Source organism: Quercus lobata, chromosome 1, assembly GCF_001633185.2.
Source record: "Quercus lobata isolate SW786 chromosome 1, ValleyOak3.0 Primary Assembly, whole genome shotgun sequence".
In the NCBI taxonomy this organism is placed as follows: Eukaryota; Viridiplantae; Streptophyta; class Magnoliopsida; order Fagales; family Fagaceae; genus Quercus; species Quercus lobata.
Window position 1 is genome coordinate 25,033,294 of NC_044904.1, and position 16,470 is coordinate 25,049,763.

The following is a 16,470-nucleotide window of genomic DNA, read 5'->3' on the forward strand; positions in this document are numbered from 1 at the left end:
GGTTTCAAGTTATGACAAAATATGATATGCTCTCTAACAAACATGTAGTTGGTTTATATCAAGTTCCACTTCCAAATATTGAACACCAAGCTAAATGGCCAATTGTAGACCATCTCTTAGAGCCCAAAACTCTGTTATAATGCTTGTAGTTAACCCAATACTCCTTGCAAACCCTTTGACCCACTCACCAACACTGTCCCTTATCACTCCACCACCTCCAGCCCTTCCCGGATTGCCACTGGAAGCCCCATCTGTGTTCAATTTGAACCAGTTAGAAGGAGGCTTTCCCCAACGCACCTGAATGCTAGCCAACCTCCTCTGTTTGTTTATTTTCCCCACACAATAATAAAATTCCATTGCCTGGCTTATACACGTTTTGTACAAATTGATGTTTAGGTGAATATTCTCAAAAACAACCTTATTTCTATACTTCCACAGTTCCCATACAGCAAAAGGAAATATATATCTCCAAGGAACTGAGGATTGGTGCATTGCTTTACTCAAGCAGTTGACCCAAAGCCCATCATTAACATCATCAGTGGCTTGAAATGAGGGAACAACCATATGGGGAATATTTACTTTAGAACAGAAATCACGGGCATAAATACATTCCCTTAATAGGTGCCCAATCATTTTAGGCATTCTCTTTCATAACGGACAAGAATCTTCCTCAATGATACCCCTTGAAAAAAGAGTGTTTTTCATCGGAACACTCCTATGCATACACAGCCAAAGGAAACAGATGATTTTTGGCAAAATATCAAGCTTCCAAATCCACACCCCTTGGAAAGTATTGCTTAGGATATGAGAGGAATTAGCTAAAGCATAAGCTGTCCTCGAAGAAAAATCTCCATCCTTGGAGAGTTTCCATAGAATTGAATCTTCCTTTCTCCCAAACTAAATATGCGGTATCGCTCTGATTTTATCTTTAACATCCTAAGGAAGCTCAAATGATAGAACCTCCCATCTCCACCCCTGCCCTTGCTCGAGGAGTAAATCAAAAAGTAACAAATCACTCTCATTTTGAGTTAGAGGCCCAACAATCAAATCTCGAAGCGACACATCTCTAATCCAACAATCTGACCAAACTTTAATTTTCCTACCATCTCCCACACTCCAACCAATACCTTTTTCAAAGGCTACATTTATGGCCGTCCAACTGGAAGAAGTTGGAAGTTTATCAGGGTCTCTAGCTCTTCTCCTATCCAATGAGCAATATTTATTTAGAATGACTTTGGCCCAGAGAGAGTCCTTTTCTTGGTACATTCTCTAATTTAGCTTGGCAAGGAGCACAACATTCTTTGCCCTTGTTGCCTGAATACCGAGGCCACCCTCTTCCTTTGGTTGGATGATTTTATTCCATCCAACTAAATGCAACTTCTTCTTTGAACCCCAAAAGAAATCCCGATTAATTTTATCCAACTTCTCACATAAATGCACTGGCAATGCTTCTCCTTGCATCACATAGTTCGGTATTGTAAACATTACCGATTTCACTAGAACAGACCTCCTAGCAAAGGACAGAAACTTTGGTTTCCATCTAGAAAGTTTGTTCATCACTCTCTCCACAACAAAATTCAATCTATTCCTTGCTGCCCCTCTATGCTTTATAGGAAACCCAAGATATTTACCAATGTTTGTCGTAGCTTGGATTCCCAGTTTAGTGCATATCTCCTCTTTGACTCCCTCTTGGACATTTGGAGAAAAATAAATCCTCGATTTCTCAATACTCACCTTCTGTCCAGATTCCTTACAAAATTTGCTCAAAACTTCTGAAATAACCTCACATGTATGCTCCTCCACCTTAGCAAACAAGATTAAGTCATCCGCAAAAAACAAATGGGAAATATCTATGTTCCCACGGGAGGCTTTTAAAGGCTTCCAATCTCCAGCCACACACTTTTGTTCAATCAAATGTCCGAGAAACTCCATGCACAAAATAAACAAATATGGGGAAATCGGGTCCCCTTGCCTTAGTCCCCTTGTTGGAATAAAGGGGTCTAAGGTACCTCCATTAAACAAAATTGAGATCCTGGTGGATGTAACACAACTCATAATCACCTTGATTATATTCTGAAGAAAGTGGAAAGCTTGAAGAACTTTATAAATGAAACTCCACTCTAGTCGATCATAGGCTTTCTCTAAATCCACTTTGATGACCATGTAGCCTTCCTTACCTTTCTTTCTATCCAAGGCAAAGAAGAGTTCCTGGGCAATCAAAACATTGTCAATACCCTTCCTTCCAAGCACAAAAGCAGTTTGAACAGGGGCAATGAGCTTACCAATAAAGGGTCTGATCCTGCTAATTATAATCTTGGATATAACCTTATAGACCGAGTTGCACAGACTTATCGGCCTATAATTATTTAAGGTTTCTGGACTTGAACATTTTGGAATCAGGGTGATGAGGGTATCATTGAGATATTCAGGAACAACCCTTTTCACAAAAACATCCATAACCACTTCACTAATAGATTTTCCCACCTCATGCAAAAACTGCTGATAAAACTCCGCATGCAATCCATCAACTCCTGGAGCTTTGAAAGGCTTTAGACTCCATAATCCATTTTTGACATCTTCTTCTACTACTTCTCTACCTATCCAAGCATTTTCCTCTTCTGACGGAAAATAGCAAGAGAATCTTGAGATTGGTGATTGCCAGTGAGATAGACTCAACTTAGTAGTATAAAGTTTTTCAAACCCCATCAGAATGTGTTTTTCACCGCGTTTGTATCTACAATCCACTCCCCCACACTATTCTTTAAACATCTAATCTTATTCCTCTGTCTCCTAACCACAATTGTAATGTGGAAATAGGAAGCATTACGGTCCCTAAAGGCAGTAGCATTTATTCTGGACTTAAGAGCCCAGTATTCCTCTTCCTGAAGAAGAATGGAGGAGTATTCATCAATCAAGTATTTCTCTAATCTAATAAGAGACTCACTGGGATTGTTAGCCAAAGCTTTTTGAATCCCATTTAGTCGAGCTAAAACCCTCCTCTTCTGAGTAAAAAGGTTCCCAAAGACTTCAACATTCCATTTCTTCACCTTTCTAGTGAACTCCTCTTTGGCCAAATGCAACGGTCTTCCTTCAAGCCAAGCTTCTCTCACCACCCTAGAAAAATCCGGGTGTAACAACCACATGCTTTGAAAGCGAAACGGTCTGTTAGCCCTATTAGGATTGGGCTTACATAACTCAATTAGGATCGGGTGGTGATCCGAATATGTTCTGCGTAAATGAGTGACAACTGCTTCTGGATAAAGAACTCTTCACAATAGGTTAGCAAAACATCTATCTATTCTTTCCAAAATCAAATCCGCTAGCTGCCTCTTATTAGTCCAAGTATAGTTGGGTCCAGCAAACCCCAAATTCACAAAATTACAAGAGTCCAGAACAGCTTTAAACTTCAACGCCCTATTAATATTTATTTGGTTACCCCCAAATTTATCTTCACCACAAAGGACTTCATTAAAATCACCAATCATTAGCCAAGGTAGTGTGTGCAAGTGACCAACTTCCTCAATATTAGACCACAAAATACGTCTTTCAGCAATATGATGACTTGCATAAATAGCTGTAAATAACCAAGAAAGATTCGAGGCACATACCTTTACAGTAGCATGAATCTCCTGCTCCATCGAAGCCAAAAGGGAAATTTCAACATCATCTTTGTTCCACAGAACCCACAAACCATCGGCATACCCGATCGTATCAGTAGTGATAAAACCATCAAAGGGTAAACCACTTATGATATCCTCAACTATATCACCTCTTACTCTAGTCTCCGTAATTACCATGATCGAAGGGTGGTCATTCACAGTCATTTAAAAAATCCGCCTCTTAAAATTCAGGTTCAGAGCACCTCTGTAATTCCACATTAGGATATTCATCTGCACAAATTGACCAATAGGAACTTCAACTTGACTAGGATTCATTGCAGCTGCTTCCACCATACTTCATCCTAACCTCCTCAATAGTTCCTTGGAATTCTTCCATTTTGGTTTCCACACCATCATTTACTTCAGGATTCCCTCTACATCCTCCCTGTAACAAATTAGCATGTCGCATATATTCACCAGAGCTAGAATTTGCACTAGCTTTAGCATTGGGTGATTCCACATGTCGGCTGTTGCCATTCCCCTAAAATCCACCAACTTCCTTTCTCGGATTATCCACCCGGATTTGTCAAAGTGGGGCATCACAGATGGCCTTCTCTGCTTGCTCAATTCCTCCGTCTTCTCCTAAGACAAAACCGGTGTGTCTGTGATGAAAATCCACCAGGGGTTGGGGGTCTGACCCCATGCAGGATGGTCCAGTGGAAGAAAACCCGTTCTGATACTGGTAGGAGTGATAGGAAATATTTTCTTCCATGCCCTTCCCAGTTCCTCGTCGCACCAACCCAACGTGTTCATCGGTGCCACCCTGATCTGAAGGATGGTCTCGTCGGACACTTTTACTGGTCTTCCTTGATGCCAAATCGACCACCCAGTCCGAGGTTAGAGAGCTCATTTCCTGAAAAAAGGCTTCCATGCTCACTAGTAAAAGAAAGGTGGTGAGATGGAAATCCACCTAGGGTTGGGAGTCTAACCCCATGCAGGATGGTCTAGTGGAAGAAAACCCTCTCTAATATTGGTATGAGTGATAAGAAATATTTTCTTCCATGCCCTTCCCAGTTCCTCGTCGCACCAACCCAACATGTTCGTTGGTGCCGCCCTGATCTGAAGGATGGTCTCGTCTGACACTTTTATTGGTCTTCCTTGATGCCAAATCGCCCACCCAGTTCGGGGTAGAGAGCTCCTTTCCTGAAAAAAGGCTTCCATGCTCACTAGTAAGAGAAAGGTGGTGAGATGGAATTTAGGGGTTTGATGTTGGATGTTGCCGTTTAAGGGATTTTGTACCCTTAATGCCTAGATTTTTTTTACTCTTGTTATTAGTACCTGGAGAAAAATTACTCCTTACGCCCTCACTTTGAAAGCTCATTATCTCCATGCCACTTCCCGAGGCTTCTTGGCGTGAATCCATGAGGCATTGCTCCTCAACGGCAACACTTTGGTTAGACACATCAAATCTAACACGTGATTGCCCTTGTTTGCTGTGAGGAAAATCTGCTTTTGGAGATTTCATCATCACATCAACCTCATTTTCTTCCCTATTAACCGCTTTAAAGACCATTTTACCCTTGGTGCTTACCTTATTGTCTTGACTTTCTTTAAAAGCTGACTTGGCTCGTCTATTCCGAACTAGATTCTTTTTCCTTGTTACTAACATCCAAGGCCCATAATTTTGGTCCGAAGCTTTTTCCTCAACTTTTTCTTGCTCTAGACTTTTTGATGGACTACTGCTGCGCCTTTCTTGTTGCTTTATTTGATAACAACAATTTTCTTGCTTATGCCCCAATCATCCACAACAAAAGCATAAAGAAGAAATTCCCTCATACAACACTTGCTGGACCATCCTACCTATACAGATTGACTTAATTAAGGCTTATCAATATATACTTGAATGCAGAGTCTTACATAGCTTCCCCTTGAGCCATTGGCCGTGTAAGAGTCTATTCTAAGAACAAGCCCTATAGCACTTCCAATTTCCTTAAGTACTTCCAAATCATAGAACTCTATTGGCAACTTCGGAAATCTCACCCAAACTGCAATTGAAGTTTGGTTGTCTCTAGAAGCTTTAAAATAAGGTTCCCAAGGCTTAATGGCTAGAAAATGCTCTCCAACAAACCAAGGGCATCCTCTAAGAACATTATCATAATCATCAGGACTATGAAACTTAATGAGAAAATAGTCTTTCCCTAGATTAACACAATCCATCTTGGCAATGGGTCTCCATAAGGCATTGATTTTGAAAGTGAGATAGTTGAAACCCACAGTTTTACCAAACACTTTCACTATCAAAGCCTTAGCCCATGGTGCTCTAATACGAGCCTTTGTTTCTTTGGATAACTTAATCTTAACCATACCTTCAACCAGTGGTTCAATTTCCGTATCAAACTCTTCTCCATCATCCCATACCTTATCAAGCTTGAAACCTTGCTCATAAGCACCTGGAATATCACCAATCATGCTATTTTTATAACTGACCAGGCCACGGGAGGTAGAAAATTGCCTTACTTCTGAAATTTCCTTAAACTTCTTCACACTACGACCCAATTCATCTTCCTCCTCGCTTGATTTTGGTGGTTCGTTACTGTACTCCGCTTCCATGACTCTCTAGATGTTTCTAAAATTTCCTATCTCTTTTCCCACGTAAATATCATCTTTTCTCTCTCTCTCTCTCTCTCAAGCTTATCTATTTCACTTCTCATCCTTTTTCCAGATTTGTAACTCCTTCTCATCTTTTAAAATTTTTATGTTCCCCCATATGAAACTCTTGGCTCAACTTCTTTGTCCTTTAATTTTTTTTTTCACAACTTTCTTTTCTAACCTAATTTGTCTCCTCATTGATTTCCCCACCATCAACTTAGTTCGTCTCCCTCAATTCTAGTATTTAAAACCTTGATTCGAAGCCCCTCCCTTCAACGTGGCGTTGCCACTGATTTTGGCAGCATCTCAGACACTTCTTATATGTTCTTATGGTTTGTTTGCTTGTTTGCTTGTTTTGTTTTTGTTTTTTTTTTGGTAAGATGTTTGGTGTTGTTTTCCTGTGAGAGACACTTGAGTTTTCAAATTTTGCTTTTTTTTTTTTATAATTTTTTTTTAAGGATAAATGACAAAAATATGACTAAAGGCTTGAGTTGGTGAGAGATGTGAAAAAGGGTATTTTGGTCTCTTTGTTAATTTTTCTTTCTTTCTATAAAACTAACCTGGCAGCCTATAAGGCTGGTAAAAAGACTGCCATAAAGTTGGGTATTAACATGCACGTTATGGTGCTAGTTAACACAACCCTTAATTAATAAATGGGTATATTTCTTTGTATTTGTATTGCATTACCAAATAATCATTCATTAGTGATTTAATTTCCTTGAAAAGTTTTCAATGCAAGAGTTGTGCCAATGTGCTTTTGATTTGAACACAATATCTTCCTCTTTTTTGTTGCAAAACAGATCAAACTACATTTACAATGGAATTATGACAAATCTCTAGTTTTGTGCATCTTATAGACTTTTCATTCTTTCCATTATTCACCTTCTTTGAATGTTCATATTTGAAGATTTGTGGATCGAAGTTCTTTGGTACTATAGGGCTTGAATTTGACCTAGTTTTAATGGTTAGAGTTCTTGCAATTTGAAGTGTCGAAGCTTAATTTCAACTCATTTATAAAGTGGTTGTTCTTATGCTGAAGCTTAATTTCAACTTGTTTTATAAAGTGGTTGTACTTATGTGTACTATTCTAGTTTTATTGCAATTATTCATGAATATTGCCAAAACTAGGCTTCACAACAAAATGAAATATGATTTTTTATGGATTATTAATTTCATACATTAAAAGGGAAACTACTATGAACATTTTTAAATAATCAATTATAGATGATTTTTAGTAGTTAAAAGAACATTAAGTTCCATTTTGATAATGATTGACTGTCGTTTGGAATAAACTTATTTGCCTTTTTATTGTTCTTTATTCTAAAAGTGAGTTAATGTATATTTGTACTTGAAAAAAGTGAGATTTAAAAAATAATAGTACATAAACAAAATAAGTTAAAGATTAAATGAAAAAACTCATGGCAAACCAACATTGAGTTGAGATGTATTTGAAAAACATTTATTATATGTATTTTATTTTCTCGTTCTTGAATCCTTTACAGTGGCGGAGGTGGCATGGGGGGTGGGTCATGCTTTGGTACATCAAAGATGAAATCCTAGTTTTATCAACTGGTAAAATCTCTTATCGTTAAATAAGAGATGTAAGATTAAATCTCCGATTATATTAAAAATTAATTGATATCTTAATCTAATGATAAAAAGTAGTTATTATGGAACGAATGCCATAAGATTAAAATACTATCATATCTATCAAAAAATTATATTAATTTTTCTTGAGAAAAAATCATGTATCGACAAAGTATGGCTACAAATTCTATTAAAAAAAATTAACATGGCTATATATTTTGAAAATCCAACCGTTAAACTGCATGCTCGTTATGTTTTTAACACACAGTCAAATTTTCATGCCAACTAGATGTTACTTGCTATTAGATCCATAAACTCATTTATTTATTTAACATAAATTTAGACTACAAAAACTTGAAATTTAAACATTTGATAAATAAAATAATTATTAATTTTTGATATTCTAAAAATTTTGCGAGTATGGAGGATATAAGAAGAAAATATAATCTAATGGTGGACAATCCATTTGTAGACAATTAGTTTACTCAAAAAAAAAAAAAAAAGTTTGTAGACAATCTTTATTTTTATTATTTTTTTGTGTGTGGAGAAACTGCCAATCTTTATCCTTCATGTTTTAATTTGAAACATGGAAAAAACTTTGGAGTGTTAATTTAGTAGTATTTTGTAATTATTCCAAAATGATATATTTTTATTTATAAAAAAGAAGAAGAAGAAGATTTATTTTAGCTAGGAAAAGCAAAACGGGTCTTACTCTTGGTATACCCGACTGGATCCAGTTGAACCGTAAACGAGGCCTGGATAAAACAATATAATAACCCTAAACAACCGCTATATATACTCTTCTTCCCTCTCGTTTCTCACTTCTCCTCCCAAACCCCAGTGACAAAAACCCTAGCATTTTGCATCTAAACCTCACACCAGATCTAGGGTTTGGGTCTCAAACCCAACCAATCGCCATGACCTTCAAGCGAAGAAACGGTGGCCGAAACAAGCACGGTCGTGGTCACGTCAAATTCATTCGCTGCTCTAACTGCGGCAAATGCTGCCCCAAGGTTTTCACTCTTTCTCGCAATGTGTTTCGCAATTTCATATGTCTATGCGTGTGTTTGTGAATTTTATTGAATTGGGTATTGTGTGAATAGGACAAATCTATCAAGAGGTTTTTGGTGAGGAATATCGTAGAGCAAGCTGCTGTTAGAGATGTCCAGGAGGCTTGTGTTTTTGATGGTGATTATTCTATTCTAGCTCTGTGTTTTTGGGTTTTTTTCGTTGACATTGCTTAATTGATGTGTGCATTGTTTTTTTATTTATTAAAAGGGTACACTCTCCCAAAGCTTTACTTGAAGATGCAGTATTGTGTTTCATGCGCAATCCATTCTCATGTTGTGAGGGTCCGATCTCGTACAGATAGGAGGAAACGTGACCCCCCACAGCGGTTTAGACGCAGGGTATGGCTATCTTATGAATCTGTTAACTTTTGCTTTGTTGGGTTTTTGCTATTTTGTCTAGTAATTGACTGTTTGATTGTGTTGTTGTATGTGAAGTTCCCACATTGTTCTCTGAGTTTTATCATTAGTGTACAAATGGGTTTCTTTTGTTAGCATCACTAGGACTTTATGTTCATATTTGCATATTTGTTCATAGGAGAGATAATTTTTTTTTTTTAAATTATGAGAAATGTATCAATCAGCTCTATCTCAAATGACACCTCCTCTCCTTATAATCTCAAGGGGGAGGGTGAGCACTCAATGAGCTCTAACTGATAAATCTATCAATGAGCTCATGACCCTAGTGCATGTGTAACCTACCAACAAAAAATCCAGAGAAAATGCCAATTGCACAAGTTTTGTTTATAAGGTGGTGCGTTAGCTGATATGTATCACCATTCAGCACATGCCTCCACATTGTGTCTTCCAAGCATTGAGTGCAAAATTGATGGTTTCTATCTAAACTTGTCTATAAGTTTTGTGTGGAAGTGTTTTCAACAAAGTTGAGGTGGTAGTTGCCTTGCAACTCACGTGTCACATGGGCCTACTCTTGTGTGTTTGGCGTGTGGAGTGCACACTGATGGCTGCTATGTGAACTTGTGCAAATAACATTACTATAATTTGGAATTTTACAAGTTTGTGTCCAAATCATGCATTTGATACTAGTAGTAGTTTAGTAGTGTGTTTACTGAAAAAGTCTTTGTCTGACACTTTATAGTGTAAAATCACTTCAATAAAAACTTGTTTTAATTGTACCTATGTATATTGTGCATTATCTGTTCCTCTATGTTAACTCCAATTAATGAACTTTGAAGCATGGACTCTGGGTGATATATTATTTCAGGTCATTCTACTGCCAATGGAAATGATTTATCGTGTTAAATGAAATACTTTTACAATGAGCTAATTTTAATTGAAATTGATTGTTAGAGGCTGGGGTGCACAGAGTGGAATATATTTTGATTAAAGATCTATTAGGTGGATGATAAATGCTTAGAAGGAAAAGAATGTCACTTATTTGAATTTTGATCATGATAGATCATATCAGGAGACTTAAAATTATTTTTCCCTTTACTCAATATCTTCAAGCTACTGAATACGTATTAACTGTTCATCTAATCAGGTAGTGACTAGTGATAATTTTTCTCATACTAACATTTCTATTTGTTGATGTCCTTATTCTGCTTTCATGTGACATTTATATATCTCACTGCTGTATTCCTGTGTGCTTTGGTGAACTTACCAGAAAACGAGTTAGATGTCTTTGAAATGGCTTGTTTAATGGAATTTTATGTTTTCTGCCCTTTTTCTTGATGCCTATTTCATAATCTTTATTTTTATGTTAGGAGGATAACCAAAGGCCTGGTGCCCCTGGTCAAGGACCACGCCCTGCTGGAGCGCCAGTTGCTGCTCGTACTTGAGAATCAGTACAATGTGCTTTGCTCTGAGGTTTTGATATCAACTGCTACCCATCTTTTTTGCACGTTAGCTATGAACCTATTTTTTGACTGTGATTGTGACTTACACCTATTTTAGTATTACATGATTTCTTTGAGGCTTTGCTCTATTACTTTGAGGGGCAACAGCTGATGCAGAACCCTTAAGTTTCTTATGGAGTAATATTGTCATTAAGTATCATTAGACTTTTAACTCTTTCTTCATTATAGATTGCCCAGCAGACTGGTTGTTGGATTGCATGTTTAAAGGTTAAGATATGCCCAGCAGTCTTATTGATAAATTAGATTACAAGTGCCCCTGCTCAATTTGCTCCAATTGGTTTCAGGATTTTGGGAATGCAACTAAATGTTTTATCTGTAATGGTTTTAATGGTCGTGAAAGGCTAGAAATGGTGCAATTTTGCAGTCTATTAAAGTTGCATAAATTACTAATTTGGTCCCTATCCTTTATCCTACATGTCAATTTGGTCTTTAATCTTTCACGTGTCAATTTAGTCCTTAATCTTTTGGTATTGTGTCAAAATAGTCCATGCTATTTAAGTGGTTTATAGAAAAACTTGACGTGATAATTGGTGATATTAGAATAATATTTTTGATGCCACCTAGGATGTCATTTAAGACGCCTTGTGGCCTTCATTAGAAAAATAAAAACAAAAACTAAACTAAACTGAAAGGTTAAGGATTGCAATTTTGCTGTCTATTAAAGTTGCGTAAATGACTAATTTGGTCCTTATCATTTATATACTATGGGTTCGTTTGGATATCGTTTATTTTGTTGAAAACTGAAAATACTGTAGCAAAATAATTTTTAAATATGTGAATAATATCGTAAGATCTATTTTTAATGAAAGTTTTGTTGGAAAAAGAGGTTTGTAGGTCTTGTGAACAGTGCACGGGATCCACTGAAAGGTCACATTCTAGTGGAAAATTTGGACGTTCAAAGAGGTAGTGGGTTTTGTGTGCATTGCGCGGGATCTACCGATAAACACACTTCTATGTGAAATGCGTTTCTCAATAAAAAAAAAGAAAAGAGAGGAAAACGCAGCACGACCATAAACGCAATTCAAATGCATACTATATCTCAATATGGTTTCTAATTTTTCATGTGTCAGTTTAGTCTTTAATCTTTTGGTATTTTGTCAAAAGAGTCCAGGCTATTTAAGTGGTATATAGAAAAAGTTGACGTGATAAATGCATCTTAGAATAATATTTTTATGCCACCTAGGATGTCATTTAATACTCCTTGTGGCCTTAATTAGAAAAATAAAAATTAAAACTAAACTAAATTGAAATAATTTTTAAATATGTGAATAGTATCGTAAGATCTATTTTTAATGAAAGTTTTGTTGAAAAAAGAGGTTTGTGGATTTTGTGAACAGTGCACGAGATCCACTGAAAAGTCACATTCTAGTGAAAAATTTGGACTTTCAAAGAGGTAGTGGGTTTTGCGCGCATTGCACGGGATCCACCGATAGACACATTTTCACGTGAAATGCGTTTCTCAATAAAAAAGAAAAGAAAAGAAAGGAAAACGCAGCACGGTCATAAATGCAATTCAAATGCATATTATATCTCAATATGGTTTCTAATTTTTCATGTGTAAGTTTAGTCTTTAATCTTTTGGTACTTTGTCAAAAGAGTCCATGCTATTTAAGTGGTATATAGAAAAAGTTGACATGATAAATGCATCTTAGAACAATATTTTTATGCCACCTAGGATGTCATTTAAGATGCCTTGTGGCCTTCATTAGAAAAATAAAAATTAAAACTAAGCTAAATTGAAATAATTTTTAAATATGTGAATGGTATTGTAAGATCCATTTTTAATGAAAGTTTTATTGAAAAAAGAGGTTTGTGGGTCTTGTGAACAGTGTACAGGATCCACTGAAAAGTCACATTCTAGTGAAAAATTTGGACGTTCAAAGAGGTAGTGAGTTTTGCGCGCATTGCGCGGGATCCACCGATAGACACATTTCCACGTGAAATGCGTTTCTCAATAAAAAAGAAAAGAAAAGAAAGGAAAACGCAGCACGGCCATAAACGCAATTCAAATGCATACTATATCTCAATATGGTTTCTAATTTTTCATGTGTCAGTTTAGTCTTTAATCTTTTGGTATTTTGTTAAAAGAGTCCATGCTATTTAAGTGGTATATAGAAAAAGTTGACGTGATAAATGCGTCTTAGAATAATATTTTTATGCCACCTAGGATGTGATTTAATACGCCTTGTGGCCTTCATTAGAAAAATAAAAATTAAAACTAAACTAAATTGAAAGGCTAATGGTTAAATTGACACAAAAGTGTAAAAGTTAAGTACCATACTATATGTTTATAAGTTTTACTACAGTAGTACTATAATTTTTGGTGGGATGCTCATTGTCTTACGTTAGTCATTTTCAAGATGGACGCTGGGGAATTTTTTTTTTTTGGGGGGGGGGGGGTGGTTTGCTTTTGCGTAACAGGCAGCTTAGGGAACTTCTAGTTTTTCCCTTCATTTTTTATTATTATTTTTTTTTAGGGTTGTGGTCTGAGGAATGAATTTGGGGCCCAAAAATTAACGGTACCCTCCTTATGCTATTTAGTATTTACGGAGGCTTATGCTATTTAGATTATATTTGGTAACAGTTTTTATTTTTTATTTTTAAAAACTTGTTTTTGAAAATATAATTTTTTTTTTGTATTTTTGAAATAAAAAACATGTTTGGTTAGTTGAAATTAAAAAGATAGTTTTTTGAAAAAAAAAATAAAAAATACTAAAATATGTTGTTACTAGGATTTGAACTTTAATGCTAACTCATTAAATGAGACAGATTTATAAAATTAAATGTTTGTTTTCATTGACTTTTGAAAATTAGAAATTGAAAATAGCTTTTTGTATATATTTAGTTTCCTTCACAAATTGAGTTTTGAGAACAGTTTTTGTTTTTTATCTATTTTGGATTGTCAAACAAATATTTTAGTCTCAAAAATAGAAAAATTATTTTTGGAAAAAGAAAAAAAAAAAAAAAAAACAGTTGTCAAACATACTTTTAGTATTTATGGAGGTTGCAAGTAAGCAAGTATTAAATGATGATTGTGCCCTCTCTACTTGGTCATTGTTACATTCTACCAGTCTAAATGGTAAACAACTTTCCTTGTCTCATAGCTCAGCCATTATAAATTTATTACACCACCAACTTGGAGTTATCTGATGGATAATATTCCAGGAATGGTCACAGCTTTATGGTTAATAGTACATGAACCTTAAAAGCCAGGTCCTAATTCAGCTTTGCCCTATTCTTTATAGACAAAGGGAATGCTCTAGTTAATTAGCAACTTAGCTATGCTTCCATGGCCACTATAAAACACCACAGAAGCAACCAAAATTTTGAAGCTGCTTACCTGTAGTTCATAATGATGCTTACTAAAGCTTTGAAGCTTCTAAGATTTTGTCAACCAGATAAGGGTGCTATACAATTTCAACTCAAGTTTTAAGCCAACTTTGATGCAACTCGCAATCGGCAGCAATTTCTAAGTTAGGACCGGCTTTAAGGTCTATCAGATATTCTTCTGCAGCAATTTGGAGACGGGTAACTTGTCACAATTTGATACGTCTCTTATGACCCTGAAGCTTTGTTAACATTCACAGAAAGTCATAGCAGACACTGAAATTTTCAAAGAATCTGACTTTTTTGAATCCATATCCATATAGAATACTATAAAAATGACTTTATCCCTAGTGGGAGAATGGACATTAATAAGTAGTGCCGTAAACTTTTGCTCATCCTATGATATCTTCTGTGTGAAACTATGAAGTATTTAGTGCTCAATTCATTGTAACGTGACCTTAATGGGCAGATAGCCACAGTCATCTCCGGTGTGCTTTGACCTTTTAGTCACTAAACAGAGCCGGCTAAATGTGAGAGCAAAAAATGCGGTTACTTAAAAAGCCCCTAAATTTTAACCAATAAGGTTATTTATAATCAGTAAATAAAATAATATTTTTTATCAGAAAAAAACAAATAAAAGAGAGAAAAATGCAACGTCTACAATATTTTTCACAACGTTTTTACAACTAATGTTAAGTAGTAAGTTGTTATTGATGACAAAAAAAATAATTATAGTGATATTTTCAAATAGAAAATAAAAAGTAACTTAAAACCTAGGATTTGTTGTAAAAAATATTGTGAATGTTACACTTCTAAAAAAAAAAAAAGAATAATAATAAGAGTTGAGTTTGCAAACTTTTACTAATTCTCATCTAAGTCTACGACTAACACTACTTTTTTACTTACTACTATTAATCTGCCACAAGATGTATTAAAAATTTTGTCAAACATTTTTTATCGATAAAATTTCTAAAAAATAAAAAAAATTATACGTAGTTCATATTAATTAATATAAATTTTGTATCTAAAATAAGATAATTAATTTTCAGCTCATGCCCAATGCATCAAGCCGCCCCTCTCACTAAACTAAGTAGTTGGTCGAGACAAGTCATAAAAGTTAGACCAAACATATAAAAAAAAAATAAAAAAGAAGATTGGCTTTAATAATTGTGGCAACTGGAGGCAACCATGTAGTGCATATATCTGATTGTTTATGGGTTTAGACTATTAAAAAGAAAAGAAAGAAGGGTCAGTCTGACTAAGAATTAAGAAATCAAAGCTAATGCATGTCACTATCTGAAAGGACTACACCTTCCTCATATACTAGTTGTGGAATAATGAAGAAAGAGCACATGACATTGAAAAAGTCATTCGGTTATGGACAATGGCTTTAGAGTCTCATGGAGAACTCAACTGAATCTTTGTTATAGGATTCATGATAATCATTAAGAACATGCATGCAAACTTCATTGGGAGATTTGTCATGATTGATGGGGAAGCATTTAGAACTAAATGTGATCAACGCAATCAAACTCAAGATTTGATTTATGGGAAATGTTAGTAAATATCTTCATGCATTGGTTTAAGAATTATTTTTAGAAAAATGATAAAGTAATTAATTTTTTTATCCGCATTTTATATTTTTCATAAAAATAATGGTAAAATTTTCTTAATATAATTTATTAATAATTATCTTAAGAGTACTTGTTAACATGACTTTTGATTTTATTTAACTACGGTGATTTAACAAAATACTAACTTTTGATTTTATTGCAAAAATCTACTGAATCATTCTTGTATATACTCTCTGAAGTCCAAGCTAAACCCCGATCCCACTTTTTAATTCTTTGTCACGCTCACTCAAAAGTAAGGGTGATAGAAAATTAACTGTCCCCACCTGAAAAATTAGTGCCATAACAGTAAATATCTAAAAAAAGCGTACACATTTTTTCCCACCCATTTTTTCAGACAAGACGGAAAGAAAAAGAGAGTTGAATTTACCGGATTTTGCGATTTATAAATACTAGTGAGTAGTAATAACCCTACGGTTTCCACCTAAAAAAGTAGTACTGTATTATAATAGTATAACCCTCTCTAAAAAAGTGTAGTCAATTTCCCCACCCCCCCTTTTTTTCAGGCAAGGGAATAGAGTTAATAAAGAGTTGAATTTGGCGGATTTTATGATTTATAAATATTACTGATAACACCGTGGTCCTGGTTCCCACCTTAAAAACTTAGTACTATAAAGTCTTTTATAAACAGTATAAACCTCTAAAAAAGTATAGACATTTTTATTTTTTTCAGATAAGACAAAGAGTTAATAATAACAGTGAGAAGAACTGAGAAACAGTGTGCTATACC

At 35.2% G+C, this 16,470-nt stretch overlaps 1 protein-coding gene across 1 annotated transcript; it reads left to right on the forward strand.

Annotated features, from left to right (window-relative positions):
* The first annotated feature begins 8,628 nt into the window (after positions 1–8,628).
* On the forward strand, positions 8,629–11,096 carry LOC115984729 (40S ribosomal protein S26-3-like). Its single transcript, XM_031107747.1, has 4 exons — positions 8,629–8,848; positions 8,939–9,023; positions 9,114–9,244; positions 10,630–11,096. The coding sequence occupies exons 1-4, from the start codon at positions 8,753–8,755 to the stop codon at positions 10,702–10,704; spliced, it is 387 nt and encodes a 128-aa protein (XP_030963607.1). The 5' UTR covers positions 8,629–8,752; the 3' UTR covers positions 10,705–11,096.
* The last annotated feature ends 5,374 nt before the right edge of the window (positions 11,097–16,470 follow it).